The sequence below is a fragment of the Pipistrellus hanaki genome (genome assembly GCF_964339955.1).
Source record: "Pipistrellus hanaki genome assembly, chromosome: 1".
NCBI lineage: Eukaryota > Metazoa > Chordata > Mammalia > Chiroptera > Vespertilionidae > Pipistrellus > Pipistrellus hanaki.
In genome coordinates this window covers 84,262,038-84,281,132 of record NC_140503.1, presented here as the reverse complement: position 1 = coordinate 84,281,132, position 19,095 = coordinate 84,262,038, and the positions used below count along the sequence as shown (strand labels likewise).

The following is a 19,095-nucleotide window of genomic DNA, read 5'->3' as shown; positions in this document are numbered from 1 at the left end:
GGAGAAGGACCTCTGAAGAGTGCATTTGCCAGTTTAAAAAAAATTTTCACCCACTAAGAAACAGAGGAAATATGTCAACATTAACCAATAATAATAATGGTTTAAAAAAAATCCCTATCTCATTCCATTTCCTTCTCTTGTTTTTAAAAGTAGCTTTTAATCATAATTGCTTTAAATAGCAAATTGTATTTGGGGCTTCTGTTGGCCCTTTAAATTTATTTCATGTGAATTCACTGTTGCTAAGAAAAGACCTAAAGGGGGAGGAAGGGAGAAAAAAAAGGAAACTTTGATATCATTAATATTAGATTTTTTAAAAAATACAAGAACCAGAAAAATTATAAATAGCATAATAACAAGAGATTTCTTAATTTAGATAAAGAAAACAATACTTAGTTATGTTTCCATACAAACGATTGATAGTTTTTTAAAGACTCCTGATAGCCACCTAAAAACATCTGATAAGGAATAATTCTGTACCTTAGGTCAGTTCTTCTAGACGGCAGCAGAGTCCCTGTATGGGATGGTTTTAAAGTCTCCACCAAGATATTGGATTGGCATCTTTGTTCCATTCGGTTTATAGTCTCTTTTCTCACCAGACTAGGAACTCCAGATGTCAATAGGAGTTTTACAAGATCAAAGGAAGACTATGGCCCTGAGAGTTCATTTGTTCCTTCTGCTTATTCTTCTCCTGAAGTTATAATCCTCTATTTGTAGCACTGAATCTCGGCTGCTTTAAAAAATAAATGCAGTTCAAAGTTCTCTATAAGATATCTGCCGCTTGGAGAAAACAATTCCTTGGACATAACTTGTATGTCAGAAATTGTTTACTGTTTATATCCTAGTGATTTGGAAACCTAGCTAATCTAGCCATCTGAGTATTCAAGGAAGCTGTGAAACCCATGTGATAACTTGATTGCCATGTAGGCTGTGAACAGCACAGATAGGAAGAAATCAAAATCACGTACCTCGTCTCTCACTACCCTATCTAGTGATGTGCCCTTTTAGTTATTGCACAAAATTAATACCCAAAACTTGCAATATATTAATTCTCCAACAGGTGAATTGTACCAATGTTTTACAAACATATGTTTAAGCCTACATTGCCAAACAGGAAGAATGTTCCAAACAGAAGAGATTAAAAACTAGAATTTTGCCCAAGAAAATCAATTGTGTTAAAATGCGCCTCATAATCACACGTTCACACACACATACACCCCCAGCTCTATTATTAACGTTAAAATTGATCTAGAAAGATTTATCAGTTAAATGGTAACCTGTAACTCCAGAAATGAATAAAGGGAAATTTTAAAAATTAAATAGCATTTGTATTACTAACACCACCACCAGTTTACCTAGATGTGAAACATGCTCCTGTACAACAATGTAAACTTCACAGCAAGCCATTTTTACATTCATTAGAGCAGAATTTCCCATTTTCTTTAAATTACAACATAATTTTGGGCTGAGATTGCTGAACACACAGGTTAGCCAACAATAACAGTACAATTTAGTTTCACAGTGGTTTTCTTAACATAAAGTTCACTTTAAGTGTCTTTGCAAAGCTTTTCACATTAAACGTTAAGTTTCTAAGTGGCTTCCTTTGGAGCCTTCTTGTTCAAACCTTTTCCACCTCGTCTTTGTATGTTTGGCATGTCTGATTAGGTACAGAATGGGAAACTGGCTTGTTTTTTCTGTTGTTGGAATCCTCTGCTGTAGAAAGAAAATGTCCTTCATGAGATGTGGAAGCCTTCCCTGCACACACAGAATTTACGGCAAGTCCAGATTCAGGAGCCTGAGCAGCCCACCACCAAACAGAGACAAAAACATTGCCAAAAAGTCACCTTTGCAAGAAGAAAGAGAAAATAGAGGAGTGGGGGAGGGGGGTACCCCCATGGAATGAAAACATAAATGCACCATCCAAAGTCCATATTTACAAACTCACAGAAATATAAACATTGTCATATTTGGAACCAAATCAAAATACTGGGAGGGGCTAAATCCAGATATTGCTTGTGTTATACATATATTCCTCAACAAAACAGGTCATCTCTTAAAAAATAAACAAAGGATCACTCAAATCAACTATTGATTGGCTTCCTAATGATGAATTAAGGCTTATTTGGTCACCTTATTTGATTAGAGGGTGTAGCATGACTTTTTTCTATATGTATTTTCCTTTATTGATTTTGTGAAATCTCAACAATTGCACGTTTCAAGAGTTTAGGCTGATTTAGAATAAATATACACGTGTGGTTTTACCAAAGAATCATTTAAAACGTTCCTTAAGCCCTTTGAGGGGTGCAGGTTTCTTCACTACATTAAAACAGTGTGTGGGCAGCACAAATGTCTCGTTCAGTCCTTAATATTGCTCTTGTTTTTGAATCCTAACATCATGTCAGGTTTTCTGTGAAAGAGAAGTTATGGCAAGAAATATTTAAGTGTCATCAGCACAAAGGAGGTGAGTCTGTAAAACCAGCTCTCCAGGCAGAAGGGAGGGAGGGGAGGAGGGTGAGGTCCGAGACTGGGGGAGATGGGGCGAGTGAGCTGAGGGGGGCCCTGGTGGAGCTGCTGCAGACGGAGCTTCCCATCAGAGTGCGGAAGCTGTGACGGAGTGACTACCTTCTCTGGCTGCCTGCATGCCCTTGAATGCCAGCGACGCGGGAATGTCACAGTTGTGGGGGGAAAGTGGGGTGCCACTGGCATGTTGCCATCCGTGTCCAGCAACATAACCAGAAGGAGCAGCACTGTAGGTCATGTAAGGCGACACTTGGGCCGGGGTAGGATAAGGAGCCATGCTGGATGCTGACACAAAACTGCTCACAGCTGGGAGACCGTTTGGCGCCTAAGAAGAGTAGGAAAAGAGAAGAGGTGAAAATAACCGCATTACAGTAGTTGACATTTCCCAGGTTCTTAGAGAAGCAGGCTGTAAGCTTTGAGTGGTAGTGGTTAACAATATTCTGATTCTACTTTCTGATTTTTTTTTTTTAGATTTGACCTTAAGCATATTCTAAAGGCATTCACAGTGTTGCTATTTAAACAAATATAAGGCCAAGAGACAAGATATTATTCTTTCCACAAAGGTTATGAGGAGGCTATGACCAGAAAATTCACAGTATTTGCTTTGCTATTCAGAATTATAGGAAGGCAATGCTGGGTGAGGAAAGAATTAGTGGTGATTAAATACTCTTAGAATCTGTTCTGTTATCCATATGCCTTTGTCAACCTTCCCCGTACTTCGGTTTTGTTTGGCTCTTTTGTTGAGGCATTTGTGAAGGGCCTGGTTGGTGTAGCTTTTGTTGCCAGAAAAAAAAAAGGGGGTGGGGGGTGGGGGGTGCACAGAACTTGGGCTGTCAGTTTAGAAACTTAAAATGAGCGCAACTTTTGCTAAATAAAACATGGACGGCATTTTAAAACATCATGTTGTGAATGCTTATTGGACAAAGGACATGTAAAATTAGTTAGTTTGTCGTTGAAGGGTTTTTAAAGGAAGATTGTGGGTGTTTTTTTCCAGAGCTATTTTATCAAAAAGGAAACTGGCTATCCAACCATAAAAGAACTGCATATGTGTGGTTTAGAAATTGGAAAATTTGCTTGCAAAGTTTCGAGGCCCGTGACGTGAACTTTTAAAAGCCACATGGATAAATCTCTTGAAATGAACTTACATGTAAAATCTGTTTGCAAACAAAATGCAGCAGCTCTGGCAGGCACATCTGCCTAGAAACCAGTACTCTATTGGCATCCAATTATTGTTGGTATCGTTACTATTAACAACACTAAAAACACCCCGATTTCCAATCTTATTTTGGCATGAACACTCAATATCCTTCTTCAAATAACTTAATTTTTCCCTTTAGTTTCTACACAATTTAAAAAGAAAGAATAAATCCTTTTTCTTGGTAGTGATGTGAATGAATTCCATAGCAACATGTTTTCTAGTGAAAATAAAATGCAAATAATAAATTTATCATTAGTAGAACTGATTAATCCTTAGAGGTAAGTAAAGCAGACAGTTGTTAATTAGATGCTTTTTCCAATTCAGTTGCAACATAGAAATTGTTTTCTGATTTAATTCATTTTGATATTAATTTCACTTCCACGTCTCTGAGGATGCAATGGTAGGATCTCAAAAATTGTTTTCTCAATTTAGATAATATTTGGAGTAGACTGCATACATGGGTGTGATTTAACTGAATTAAATTATGAATTTCTGACAGTAAGAATAAAAGTAAAGAGATTAAACTTGTTTTCTTGGTCTCTAAGAGCATATACCTCATGCTCTGTTTGTCAAACTGCCTGATCTTTAAAAAATGGGGAAGGAGAAAGGACGCTAAGATTTCTTGAGTATGTCCTATAACCAAGAAATATTCAACATATCTTATCAAATAATGAGGACTGTGTTGTACTGTTGAGTTTATAATAATTATAAGATAATATATACAAGTACAATACAATGTTGAATTAAAATTAAAATGCAATACATGGGTCCCAAAGGGTGATATGTACTTTTAAACAAAGAAACCATTGGACATCACTATTGAACATAAATAGTATTTTCTTTCTATACGCAATAATACAGGGCAAGGAATTTAGGGATTATCTCTAAGGCAATTGGCAAGTCGGTGGCCCTGTTTAAGAGAAGTTAACTCTCCTGTCTGATGCGGGATCTTCTGTAGCAAATATTTTTCTGCTTTTGCTGGACAATTAAAAGACAGAGACATAATTCCATCTCAAATTAAGGCATATTTTGAGATAACATCTGGTAAAATATTCTTTCTTATTCTAGATTCTCATTTGCTGGATCCTCATTCTGTTTCTTAACTCCTAAAAAACATGTTTCTTTCTGAGAATGGCTCATTAGACACTGGCTCACAGGAGGCACTGGGAGGCTCTCGGCAGATGAGCGTGAATAGAGTAAGCTATGAAATTGCAGGAGAAATCTAGCATTGCATCAAGATTATAGTTCTGACCATGTTTATTTAGGATTTTCCTAATAACCTATGAAAAATTAGTTTGGAAGGGGATCACTCCAGGTCAGTTACAGAAAGATGTTTGCATCTGCGTTTGGCTCTTCCATCCTAGAATTAATTAATATATAGTATTATTGATGCACCAAGAATCATAAAATAAGAATATGAAGGTTAAAATGTTGAGGTTCAAATTACTTTTAAAATATAAAAAATCTTTGCTCAACATTTTACAAATACATAAGGTTGGACTACTAATATTATACATGACAGAAACAACACTCTATGATTAGTAGGATAAAAACCTGTTGGTGAGTTTTCTTTGTCATCAGAACTATTTTTTTCCCATTCTTTTGATCTTTGCCTTTTTCTAAGATTTAAAATGACAGTTCTCTCTGAAATTCTTGCTTTGTCGTCTTCCCTTTCCTCCCCTTACACCACCTTGATTAGGGGCTCCTCCAGTGTTCTGTTGCAATGTCTGCAATATCCTTACATGCACCCACTTCTTTTTTGCCCAGGACTGCTCCCCCTGAGAAACCACGCTGGAATACAGCCTCTCTTTAGAGTTCCTGGGAATTAGGGGGAGGCAGAACATTGGATGTAGGCCCGTGTCACCTTCAGGCACCTTACTTATTCTATGACTACATTTCTTTGTCAAGCACCAAACCTGCTTTTATGCCATTATTCCTATTAGTACAAACATTTCAAAGTTCTCTAAAATATGCAATACAGTTAGAGTCATTTTAGTCTCCTCTGTACTGCAGAAGAGAAGGAAAGCTGGGAGAGGTCTGACATCCACAAAAAGGCAAAAGGAGGCTAAAATGTTTGATTTTTTTTTTTCAAATTTAAACAGTGTAAAAATAGATTTGGAGTGAAAAGTTTTGTCTTAATTTTTCTTTTTACTTTTGAAGTCCAGATTTAGAAATGTAGGGGGGAAATGGCATAAGCAAGATGAGAGAATAAGCATGCTTTAAAATGTAACTGCCACCTTCACCATTCATACTAGTGACTCATTAAATACATCAATTTTCTCACTATTAATTTTGAAACATGACATTAGCAAAAGATATAAATCTCTACTGAGTAAAGTGATTGTTATTTATGAGGCAATCACTGAAAGAGTAAAATTCTCCACCACAAAGGAAAACAACTGCAGGTAGCACTGATGCTTGTTTATTCTTCCCAGTGAAAGAGTATACTTCTTAAACACCCCAAATCTGCTTAATGTTTTCAGTGAAGGACATGTAATTAATCTGAAAAGCTAGTTAGGCTGAGTAGAGACTACCAAACGTACGCCATAAATATAGTGGGAGCAAACATGCTAAATTACTCTATTTAATTGGATTGTAAATATGATTTATAAATCAACCAACATATGGAATCCCCAGGGAAGAGTAAACAAATTTTCCAAATAAAACCCCAGCATTGGGTATGTAATGGAAATCTCATTTTTGAAAATGACTTTACCTAAAGATTTCATAAATAAAACCTCAATCCATCAACCCCTTTTTTTAATGCACATCTTCCTTGAAAGCAATGAGATAATCCTTTCCTCCAAAGAACTGTACAAGGGTCCTCCCCGAAGCAAACTGTTAACTATTTAATTTTGAGAATGAGATTTACTAATACAAATCAAATTGAATAGACTGAAAAAAAGCAAGTCACTTGTTTTATTGAATATTTTTAGAAAAAGACAGATTTTATCTCATCAACATTAACAAAAATTACCTAGAAAAAACTACATAAAATGCAATGTAGTTTGGTTAAAGTTATTACAAGAATGAATGAAAAGTACGTGTTCATTTCACTGGTTCTAAAATATTAGAAATATAGATTTTCCAATTCTTAATAATATAATTTTTAAGTGAATATGTTGATAAGTTGTATTGGCAAAGGGCTAGATTATGAACAGTGTGAGGACAGGGACTTGCCTTAATCATCTCATATCCCCACAAAACAGGACACATTGTAGGTGTTTCATAATCATTTGTATATTTAAGTTAGTGCAACCTTTGAAAGCAAAACATGTCATATTCTTGCTTTTAAAAAAACGTAGGCACCCTTTATCACAAAACAAGTATTATACTTTAAGTAAGCAAAATGAATAAAGCTGTTGAAAAAAGTAAATAAAAGTTCTAACCTACCCATTTCATTATTTGGTTGATGGGCGTTCCATTTATCACCACCCCCGAGAAAATGGAAATGCATTAGTATCCAAACACTAATGGCCACGGAAAATAAAAACCGGTGTGACAACTGCTTGGCAACTACAGGTTATAGATTATTCTTCAAATTCTGGAAATTGCCTATTCGACCTTTTCTCTTTTGAAGAAAATACAAATAGCAGTACCAAATCCTCTGTGGACGATCTTTTACCCACTCATCAGTTCTACCTAATCCTCCCCTTATGATAAAATGAGATTACCTTAGTTTTATAATGAAATAGATTTAGCCATAAATAGAGATGTGCTTCACCTAGAATTTCAACCTCAGTATATCATAAGCAAGAAAATGGTTCAGATCTGAACATAAACAATCTTTTCTTTTTCAGTGAAATCATTTTTCTGACAGTCATTATAAACTTCCTAGTTCAATATGCAATAACTTAGCAAAACAAACCTGATAAAATCAAATGACAGTTGTAAATACTGTTTCAACTTTCACCCAAAGGATTTTATTTATGCTTAGTTATCCCTAAGCTGATCTACAAGTTTATAGGTAATGGAAAACTGACCATTTAAGTTTTTTTTCTAAATGTTATGTTTCCAAATGTTATTAAAATTGATGTATCCTTTAAAAAGTGTAGTCAGCTCTTTTGTATTTTATATAACACATTTAACTGACACAAAATAATTAATTTTGTTTTAAAACTAATAGTTAAAAGCTAACTGGGTCAAAGAATGTTTTATATAATAGATAACATTATGAATTTCAAAGACTATTAGCATTTGCCTTTCTACAAAATGATAAATTTTTTACACAAAATTAAATTTATTTGAAATTAAGACAAATCCAGTGCAAAATAACTTTTATTTTCATAAAAATAGTATGTCTACAGGAACAATATGTCTGCAAGGACTGCCTGTTTTCAAAATAATGCACTAGAAAGTTGTATTCAATTTTATTTCAAATTCAATGTGTAAATTAATGCTTCATAAAATGTTCAGATTAATTTATGCCTCTAAATCCAACTATTTTCATACCTCTAAACTTTTTCTTAATTTCAAGTATTTATAGACCTTTTTTCATTTCTGACATCTCTATTTGTAGCTAATATTTTATTAAACTTGCTATCTGAGTTAAATATATAGTACCCAAAAATGAAAATACTCAAAACTTATAAATCTACCACTCAGATACTTTAATTAGAGTACCATATCTGCAATTTTTTTCTGAGAAAGTTTGCCCAACTTTAGAGCATTTTTCAAAAGCTATACAACTATTTATAAACTATTTAAATAAAATGAGATGTTGATTCACTAATTCCCTGGTAAAAGGATAGTTATAGTCTAATCCATTATTCTCTATTTATATTTCTTTTGCCATTCAATTGCATTCAATACAGGTTTTATGATTTCAACAAAAAAGAGCCGGCCATTAAGAACCAGAGAGCATTGCCATTCAGAATTAGATGAGACTAAAGAATTCTAGGCCAATATATAATGTGGGTTAAAAAAAGACAAAATTGATAAATATTATTTTTCTCATGTCCTTGGTGGTAGGAAATAAGGATTTATCAATGGCACTATAAATTATCATTTACAGTATAATATTAATGTGTCAGACAAATTTTAATATTCTAAACTAATGTTTTAAAAACAAAAGATAGATGAGTGTACCAATGTGTATAAGATTCTAATTACTAGCAATCAGGCATCTTTGCATTTAAAATTAAAATGGAAACTAGATTACAGTAATCAATTCTACCTACATTCAGTTGTCAATTCAGCCTTTGGGGTAATTTCACAGGTGTCTTCTGGGAATAGATTATGGTCTAAATCCTATAATTCTGAATTCTCAATTCTCTCCTTTATATACTAAAATAAAACTGGGATCATATAATATTGTACAATTTAATGAAAACTGCAAATGCCCTGAAAGTGTTATTGTAAAAATTTTGAGAATATGTTTTTACCAAAGACTTTCAAATTTTGTTCAAATACAAAGATATATATATATATATATATATATATATATATATATATATATATATAGTCTGTGTATATATATAATCTGTATATGTATGTGTATATATATGTATATATATATAACATCCCTTACCTTTGTATGTTTAAGAGCAAATATAAATGTATAATTTTACCCTCAAGGAAATGAGTATCTAAATCCCAAAAATGCTGGTTATGCCTGTATTGAGGATATTTTAATTCCAGTGAATTACTTAATTGTAGCTAGGTGTGCATTTAACTTTTGCTTTAAACTGTGTTATTTTTCAAATAAAAAATAAATTCCAAAATTGCTCACAAAATGACAGCCTAAATTTGTGTCTACTTAGTACACCTGCAGCATAAGCACTATTTTGGTAATTGTAATAGAGTAATGGCTGGTTTAATTGTCTCTAGAAATTTTTCAAGTTTTGAAATTTTACGTCATTTGAATTATCTTACTGTATGGCAATGCAGAAGATTAGCATATTGCAATTAAGAACTTTCCAAATGTAAATTTGATATAATAAATATGGCTTTCTCCTGGGAAAAAATTAACTTGTTCTCTTAAGTATTTAGAACAATACTTCTGACCACTTGCTTCTTTAAACTACTTGTTTTTATAAATCTGATAATTTAGTGATTTAATATTCAGTGACTTAAATGTAATGGATTTTCAACAATCAGAATATACAGAGTAGATCATTCAAAAACAGTGTTCTATTTTCATTTTAAGTAGGTAAGTTTAGTTTTGAAGTGTCTGTATAGATGAGCATTTCTAAATAAGTTTAAATGCTAGATCTATAATTCAAAAAAGTAAAAATAGTCATAAAAGTTTTTGGATTATGGCACTGCTATATATATATATACATATATATATCTTGGTTCATCAAATACGTGTGGGAATTATTTTTAACTCTATTCTTCATGATGTTATTCTAAGAAATGGTGACCTAATAAAAATCACTGAGCACCTGTTAAATGCTTTCTACTGTGCTAGCTGCTTTTTGTGCTCCCCTATTGTTTGTAACAAAATACCTTGACACTTTTTGACTGTGAGGTCTCTGAACAAAGTATATTCTGGATCTGAAAATTGCTTGTTTTTAAAGGTTAATCTCTAGCCACCGCTTACAACCACAGGTAATATTTAATGAATGCTTTCTACGTGCCACGTGTTTGCATTATCCCACTGAATCTTTGCACATCTCTTGGGGTTGGAACTATTATTTCCCCATTTTACAGATGAAGAAATTAAGGCTCTAAATGTTTAAATAACTCACTTAAGTGGTGATGGAACTAGAAGATCGGAGTTCCTCCCCATTGCACATATTGCCTCTTCTTTACAAATTAAGGGTCCTTCAGTACAAAAAAATGACAAACTTTCTTGTAATTTCCCACTGACAGTGTCATAGAAGGAATAGATTCAGGAAAAAGACTCTCTTTGCTGTATTTTCTCTGGTATATGTCATGGGAGAACTATTAATATGTGTCTGACTCTTTTTTTAACAAAATAGGAGAGGAATGAGGAAGTGGAAATGGGTTTGTTAGAAAAAAATAACAACTAGGAATTTCCCCCCCCCAAGTGAATGAAGTAGTAAGTTCCAGTTTCCCTAGAAAGCTGGTTTTTACATACAAGAAAACATTGCAAGTTTTATGACTTCAAAATAATGAAATGAAAGCTCAGTATTGGAGGCTTTGGGCCTGGAGTTTGATATTAAGAAATGTTCAAACCTGCCCAGCTCTGTTCATCATCGACTCACAAAACCTTGTTTGTTTGTTTGTTTGTTTGTTTGTTTTTGAGAGCTTTGGCTTTGCACTCCTGATTCTAGCCTGGTGATAACTTTAGACTCAAAACTCTTCGGCTTTTATTATTGTGGTTGCTTCGTCTTTCTCGGAAAAAGAAAGAGAAAGGAAGGAAGGAAGGAAAGAAGAAACACGGTGGCTTAATTTTCCTTTAGGGGGGTCGGGGGAGGGACAGAGAGGGAAAAATTAAATGGTCCACAGCCAGTCCGTATAATTTGAGGTTTTCTCACTAAGCTCCCTTGGGAGACCCCGACGTGCCTTTGAACGGGGGGGATGGCCACCTGATTACGTTTATCAGGTCGCCCTCTTCTCGCCCCCACAGGCCGCGTGTCCCCGGGGAGCGGGAGTGGGAGCAGGAGCCCCACGGGCGCCCCCACTTCCCGCAGCCGCGAGGCTGCTCGCCGGCCCTGGGAGCGCCCACAGCCCGGGGCGCTTCCAGGCCCCGGGAGGCCCGGCGGGGTCAAGCCCGCCCTGCGCCCTCGAAGGCCGGGCCTCCTTCCTGCCCGGCGGCCCCGGGACCGGCTCCCGCTCGCCCGCAGCCCGGCGGCCCCGGCGCCCGCCCCGCCGCCTCACCTGGCCGTACTTGGCGTCCTGCTCCAGGGCGCCCTTCTCCAGCCCGTTGACCGCGTGCGGCGCGGCGGCGGGGAAGCTGCTGCGGCCCAGGCTGCTCCACTCCTCCACCTTGGGGCTGTGGTACGGGGAGCTGTCGCTCACTCCTGGGGAGAAGAGGGGCGTCAGGCTGGGCCCCCGACCGCGCCGATCCCCCAACGCCCCCAGACGCAGCCCGGGGCCCACCCCCAGGCCCCGGCCCTCGAAGTTCACCGAAGTTCACCGCCTTTGACCAGCCTCTGCCTCACCCCGGCCGGCGGGAAGGTTTCTTTCTTTGCAAAGGGCCTTTGATTTCCTCCTGGCTCTTGCAGAGAAGCCAGTGGAAGGAGCCTGAGAGCTGGACCAAGGTTTCCCCAAATCGGAGAAAGAACCAGCGAAGCTGGAGGAACCCTCTCCCCCACCCTAACCCCGCCTGGACTGAGCAAAACTCGGGGACAGGGGGCAGAAAAGCGCAGAGGAGCGCGGGGCCTACCGTGCCGGTGCGCAGGCATCCAGGTCAGGGGCCCCTGCGGTGGGGACCCAGTTATTAGGTCAACAGAAGGAACAAAAGACCTGCACGGTTCTTTGCAAACACGACAAAACGCTGCCTGCAGTCCATATGCAAAATATGTGTGCACAGGTTTTTGCCTTGCTGTGAGCAGCCTTGACTCCCCCATCCCTATACATTAAGTTTGTGAGGGTAGGTGCATATGACTCAAAAATAAATACTGTAATTGCCACTCTAAATGCCACAGGTGTCAGTGATAAGTTATGTAGAAAGGGTTATTTTGTGTTTTTTTAATGATATAAAAGGTTAAGAAAATGAAAGTAGCCAAAACCGGTTTGGCTCAGTGGATAGAGCGTCAGTCTGCGGACTGAGGGGTCCCGGGTTTGATTCCAGTCAAGGGCATGTACCTTGGTTGCGGGCACATCCCCAGCGGGGGGTGTGCAGGAGGCAACTGATGGATGATTCTCTCTCATCGATGTTTCCAACTCTCTATCCCTCTCTCTTTCTCTCTGTAAAAAAAACAATAAAATATATTTTTTTTAAAGAAAACGAAAGTAGAACTAAGTGTTTTCTTAAAAAAAAAAAGGAGTAAAATCATCAATTATCTTAGATGTTTGTTTGTTTGCTGTATCCTTTGTGTTCTTAATTGAGATGCAAAGAAAATCACATGGTGTAAACTCAGGAGACCACTCTACCGAGGGGCTGTACGTATGGAATCACTGGCGTCTTGAAGTGACAAGTCCGATGTTAAGGAGGAGATGTTTGAAAACTAGGAGCAGCATGCCCTTGTCTTTGGGACCTATGGGTGGAGGACCCAAGCCTGACAGAGCCAGCGCAACTTCATTTCAATCCCATCTATCTGACCCAGCGCCTGGAAGCAGTGATCATTTTGTAGAAATAGCCACTTATGGAAATAATCTTTATATATTCACAGACTTGCCAGAAAACAATTCTGGCAAGTCTGAATATATAAAGATTATTTCCATAAGTGGCCATTTCTACAAAATATATAAAGCTGGCATCCAGAATCAACAACATCTAGAATGAAGAGTTACTGATCTCAACCACCCAAATACATTTACAACTGACATTTGATCTGACTGTAGGATCCCTAGGGGAAAAAAAGTTTGCTTTCAACTCTGTCAGTCTTCTGTCACTGTTCCTCCCCCTCTCCAAAGAATTACATTGTGTTCTACTTTGCACCAGGACCACTGTGTTTTGGCCCAGAACGGCCCGTCACTCTCTGCCTTCCCAGACAAAAGGCAACTGGTAGGCACAAGCCTGGAGTTACCTTAAGAAATTGAGATCCCCTGCGAGCCCCCATTTCTGCTGATCTCACACTTTCCCATGCACAGGGGCTTCCTTTAAATGTCAGCGAGGTCAGTTTATCCTATAAATCAAGGGCAAACTCTCTCCGACTAAAGCCCCAACCAGCTCTGAATAAGACAAAACAGAACGCCTAGAAGGATCTCAAAAATGCACAGAGAACAAGAAGATGAGAAATTGGGGCTCGGCTTTAATTACTTAAAAGATAATTGTGCCAATGTGGTGGTAACCAAGAAAGGCGGGAAATAATTAAAGAAACGACCCCCCTTCCTATTTAATTTTTCTTCTGCACATTTTAAACTTTTGGCTGGGAAATTAAGGAGGTAGGCTCTTTATCTCTGCAATATTTAATTCTGCATCTAGGGCGTTTTGACTTCCTTTTCTCCACACCTAGAAAAAAAAACTTATGCTGGTTTTTTTGTTTGTTTGTTTGTTTGTTTGTTTTGCTTTGTTTTAACAGTGCCTTAAAGGAAAACAAACTTGGAGCTCTTGAGGAAGCCAGAGGGAGCGGGAGGGCTGTGGAAATCATTCTGACCAAGCAGGAAAGACACTGAGGGCACCGCAAGGTCAAGGGTGAGAAAGGAAAGGAGCAGTGGGGTGGCACTGTTGAAAACGTGCAAGGACCAGACGTCCACTCGCATTTCCGGGGACAGAGGAACCCTACAAGGAAGCGGCAGGCTCGAGGAAAAGGGGAGAGGACAGAAAAGAGGACAGCAGGGAATTGCCATGCATTTTGTCTCCATTACAGCCTTGGTTGGTGCCACTTCCTAAGATCATATATATCTGTTAAGTTAAGAGAGAGAGGGAGAAAGAAAGAAAGAAAGAAAAAGAAAGAAAGAAAGAAAGAAAGAAAGAAAGAAAGAAAGAAAGAAAGAAAGAAAGAAAGAAAGAAAGAAAAAGAAAGAGAAGGGAAGAGAAAACACAGTCCCAGGATGATCAATGCACTAACATGCAAGTTACTAGTAGTAACTTCGGGACCTCCGTTTCCGAGGAAAAAGAAGTGAAGCATAAGAATGAAACCAATTAGGTGACATTTGAACTTCCTGCCTGAGCAAATTTGGCCTGATTGCTAGAATCCTCAAGAAGAATACTGCAATTTCCATAGGGTGCCTGACTCCTCGAGGCCGCATCTGATCCCCAAACAGGCTGTCCTCGGCCGTGTGTGCAGCCTGCAGCCCTCCGCCAGCTCGGATCTCCCGGGCTGCGCCCCAAGTCCGGCCCGGCCCGGCCGCCTTCCCGGAGAGCGCGGGGCTGGGGCTGCGGCGGCGGCGGCGCGAGGGGCGGGGGAGGGTGGCAAATGCGAACCATGTGTCGGGGCAAGGGGGGATGCATGGGTCTGGTAGTTTGAGATGAGGCAGGAGACTGTGTGTGGTAAGGAAACCAAAGGCATGAATTTCAGCTTAATGAGATCAGGACACCCCCCTGGGAGGACTCCTTGCGTTTCCAAAGGAAAAAGCCCCAGGTGGTGGGATAGACCCGTGCGGGAGCCGCGAACGCGGAGACTCGTCGAGGGTGCGGAGGGAGAGTCTGCCCGGCGGCCCGAGCCTTACCTGGGTCGGTGATGGAGCGGATCCCCAGGATGTCGGTAACGGAGTGCGAGGAGGGCCAGGTGCGCGGCATGGCCACCGAGCCGGGGAGGGCGGGCACCCCGGGCGGCGTGGGCACCTTCGCGGCGGCCGCGGTGATGGGGCTGGGGTAGGAGTAGATGTGGTTGTAGGGCAGCGCCGGCTGCGGGGCGGGCTGGTGCTGCTTGTACGAGTCGTAGTGGCCCTGCTGGGCCAGGTTGCCGATCTTGTTGCGCAGGATGCGGCTGATGGAACTCACCGAGGGCACGTTGTACTTGTCGCACACGCCGTCGGCCAGCAGGCGGTCCCGGATCTCCCAGGCGAAGATGCCGGGGTCCCTCTGCTTGTAGGTCCGGATGTGCTTCACCACGGTCGGGGTGGTGACCCGGGGCTTGCTGCCCCCGATGGCCCCCGGCAGGATCGAGCCCGTCTCGTTGTAGCGCGCCAGGATCTTGCTGACGCAGCCGTGCGAGACCCGGAGCTGGCGGCTGATGTCACACGGTCGGATGCCCAGTTGGGCCAGTTCCACGATGCGGAGCCGGATGGCGTTGGGCAGCGGCCTCCCGTTCACGAACACTCCTCCCAGCTGGTTCACCTCCCCGAAGGCCGGCTCTGCAGAGCAAACACAGGGCGCGCGGGGACGCGCACCCGCCGTTGGGGACGGCCGCCGGCCGCCTGGCCTCCGCGCGCCCCGGGGCAGGGCGGGTGGCACTGACCCGGGCCGGGCTTTCCGCAAACCCCACGGTCCCCCGGGCTTTGCCGACCGGCCCCAGCCAAACCGCCGCGGCCAAGTCAGACCCCCTCCCTCACCCCGGCGGTGCTCGCAGCCGCTAGGAACAGATAAAAGGGGTGAAACGCAGGGCCGCTTCGAGCGTTCCCAAGTCTCCGAAGCGGGTGAGGACGTCGATCTTGACGCCTGCAACCCGCTCCTTCTCGGCTACTCGGCTTGGGCCGCTCCCCTTGACCCCCAGCGCCCCTCCTTGGGGACCTACGCAATTAATTAGACAAGGTCTTGGGGAAAACGGCAGGGGTTTTTTTTCTCTCTCTCTCTTTTCTGTTTGTGCGGGCGCATGCATGTGAAACAAAACTTGGTCTGCCACTGGGGCTGCGGGGCTTGCCACCGCTCCCTTCCCTTAACATCAGAAACCAGCATCACCAGCAGCCCGGTAGCCAGCGTTTAGACTGAACTGCTGTGCGCCTCTGACCCTTAGCGTGTTCCTACAAGTTGTAGGAAAACGAGCAAAGTCAATACGGAAAGTGTGAACGCTCAGGGGTGCGCGCCCTCGCGCGCTCTCTCCCTCTCTCTCTCTCTCTTTTTCTCTCTCTCCTGCTCCCTCCCTCCCTCCCCGACTCTGACAGCGGCCCCCGCCGCCACTCACCCATTGCTCCGAGCAGCACACCGGCCGGGCCCAAGCTCCGAGCTTCCAGGGAGACACTTTGCGCCCGGCCTCAGCGTCCCAGCCCGTCGCCACCCCGGGCCGAGGGTGCCTCCGCTTCTCTCCGGGAGGAGGCGGCGAGAGTGCAAAAGGAAGGAGTAAAAGGAAGTCTGCGCCCCGCTGAAAGAGGCTTGAGTTCTGCATTTCAATCTAAGCAGCGGCGTGGGCTGGGCTGAGCGGGCCGGGCGGCTCCGTCTATCACTCACCCCGGACACGCCCCCCGGGGAGGCGGGCCCGAGGGCGAGCCGCGCGGTGATTGGCGCGGGGCGGTGAGCGACGGCGCCGTCCGGAAAGTCCTTCCGCCGTCTCCCCGAGCCGGCTCGGCACCTGGTGACTAAATACAATGAAATTTGGTGTTTGACACCTTCCGAGGAGCAGCGCAAATAGACAGCAAAATTATGCTGATGAAAATGCTGAACACGCAAATTAAAGCGTTTGGTCCCCATAGGAGGGACTCAAAAAGGGAAGGAGCTAAGGAGACTTCTTTAGGGGACAAACGTCTTAGAATTGGTACCAGTGGACACCACCTCAATCCACCTCAGGTGGCGAAAGCGCGGGAATGGAAAGATAAGCTCATGGTAGAGACCAGGAGGTTGAGGGGAGGCAGTGACAGAGGTGGGGGCCACACTTCCCGCCAGGTGCAGACCCCTCCTCCGTCCCGAGACCAGCTCTGCGCAGCAGTCTCTGCAGAAGGGCTCATGCGGGAGCGCGGGCCAGATGTCAGCCACGCAGGCTCCAGGTGGGGCCATGCTGGGTGCAGAGACCGCAACCGCCGGCGCCTAAAGCCCCCCACACACACACACACACACGGGTTACCTGGCTGGGAGCACCCTCAGGGGAGGCCAGAGCACCGCTGCGCTCAGCCTAGGTGCTGGTCCGCGCGGGTGCTCAGACCTAACATTTGCCGGTCCCCCCCCCCCCCCTAGTAAACCACTGCAAAGGAGTTTTGTTTAACCGTGGAAGAGATTTGGTCCCAAGATGAATACCCGGCTTGCAGGTGTGTGTGTGTGTGTGTGTGTGTGTGTGTGTGTGTGTGTGTGGCGCGCGCATCGGTTTAGCCACCAAAGGCCTTAAAGTTTGTTCAGCCTATCTCTTGAATTTCCACGTTCCTTCACCCTAAATCTCATCTAAAGTGCAAAGTGCTCTTTTTGGTGGCCTAAATTATTCACATTTTGAGTGTGGGTTTTGGTGAACGCTAAACAAAATTTTAAAACAATGTGGGGACCATGTTGCATGGCATTGGGAGCTGTGCTCCTTCGGGTCTGTGATGCACACACTGCTTGCTACCTGACTGTGGTGATGCTCCTTGGGGGCACACAGGATTCGGGCTGATCCTCCCACAGTCCCCAGGCTTGTGTGTGACTCTGGTCTGCACACATAGGGAAGCTGGCTGGGCCCAGACCCTGGGGCAGTGAGTGACAAAACTAATGATCAGTTGTGCTTTTTAAACACAAGAGTAATCTCCAGATCCTTTCTCTCCTTTGGTGTGCGCGCTCCAAGTCCAAATTTACAGGTACGACAAATTCGAATGATAAAGGAAAGATGACTGCAAACATAATTAATTCTTTATGGTCGGGGTCTTTCAGAAAAGTCCCACAGCTAGGGCCTTCTCACTGGGTCTGAACCCTAGAACATGTGTGGCACCGACAAGCGCTTTACAACCAGGAGGTTCTTCGGGAATCCAAGCAGTTAGCACCAGCGTTGCTTCTTGGAGCTGGAGTGCAGATCAGTTAAAACTGCAACATCTCAGGAGCGCTTACAGTTCGCCTTAGACTTCTTTGGAAGAATAAACATGCTGGGCGTCTTGACCCCTCACTCTCCTCCCTATTCTCTCCTCCCCCAAACACAGCCACCTGCTGTGGCGGACTCAAGCGCTCTCTGAGCCCAGAGACTGTCCCTCTGACTCCGCGGGGCTGCGGTGTCCGTTAAAGTTCCGCCTGGGAGCGGCAAGACCCAGTGCCCTGCTGTGGGTCTGTGAGCTCTGCGAGGGCTTTAGGGGATGCACAGGACCAGCCGAGAATGAGCCCCAGACTCCTCTTGTGAGGGTTCCTGCTAGGTGGGCCTGACACAACCCCCTCGCATTCCCTCATCGCCTCCATCCGCCTCATTTCCCGAGCTTGAGCAGGTCCGGCTCTCTCTCCAGTTCCACCTGCTGGACTTGGTGTCCGCCGCGCGCGGCAGTCTGAGCTGCGGTGGACCCTCCACCCCTCTGTGGTGGCCCCCGCCCGGCAGGACCTCATTAGGCCTGGAGTGGGTGGGGGACAGTGAGGTTACGTGGTGCTCTCCGCCCTGCCCATTCCCCGGAGAAGCACTAGAAGCTTTGGTGTTTGGTGATACTAAGTATCCCAGCCGAGGCTGGGGCTCCTGGGACAAGAGGAGCTAAAGCCTCAGGGGATCCCAGATAAGAGGCCAACGCTGACCTCTCCCGGGACGCACGCTGAGCCAGGGAGCTGGCCACCCACAGACAGACAGTGACCTGGCAGAGAAGAAGGGAGAGAAGGTGGAGGCAGAGAGGGAGGGAGAGACTGAGGGATGGTAAGCCTCCTCCGTGGGCCTAGGGATGTCGGGGTGAGGAAAAGAGCGAGGTCAGCTGGGCTCGGTGCCCCCTCTTTACTGCCCGCTCTGGAACCGGGAGATCACACGGAGATCGGAAGAATTTGGACGAAAAGAAATTTAAGACCAAAACCAAAGCACAACCAGTAGGGCCTGCAGCTGGCACTGGCTGAGGAGGAGCCAAAAGTC

General features: G+C 43.3%; 1 protein-coding gene across 1 annotated transcript; it reads right to left on the bottom strand.

Moving 5' to 3' along the window:
• Window positions 1-246: 246 nt before the first annotated feature.
• On the bottom strand, window positions 247-16,525 carry PAX9 (paired box 9). Its single transcript, XM_084875048.1, has 4 exons — window positions 16,297-16,525; window positions 14,903-15,529; window positions 11,504-11,646; window positions 247-2,842 (listed from the first exon to the last, which is right to left on the bottom strand). Exons 1-4 carry the CDS (start codon window positions 16,298-16,300, stop codon window positions 2,588-2,590), a joined length of 1,029 nt encoding a protein of 342 aa, XP_084731174.1. The 5' UTR covers window positions 16,301-16,525; the 3' UTR covers window positions 247-2,587.
• Window positions 16,526-19,095: the final 2,570 nt, after the last annotated feature.

Bases quoted from the DNA above. Each gene is read 5' to 3' on its own strand.
- PAX9 (XM_084875048.1), bottom strand. The intron at 11,647-14,902 runs GTAAGGCTCGGG...TCTTCTCCCCAG, and splicing joins CCGCTCCATCACCGACCCAG to GAGTGAGCGACAGCTCCCCG. The intron at 2,843-11,503 runs GTGAGGCGGCGG...TACTCTTCTTAG, and splicing joins AGGACGCCAAGTACGGCCAG to GCGCCAAACGGTCTCCCAGC.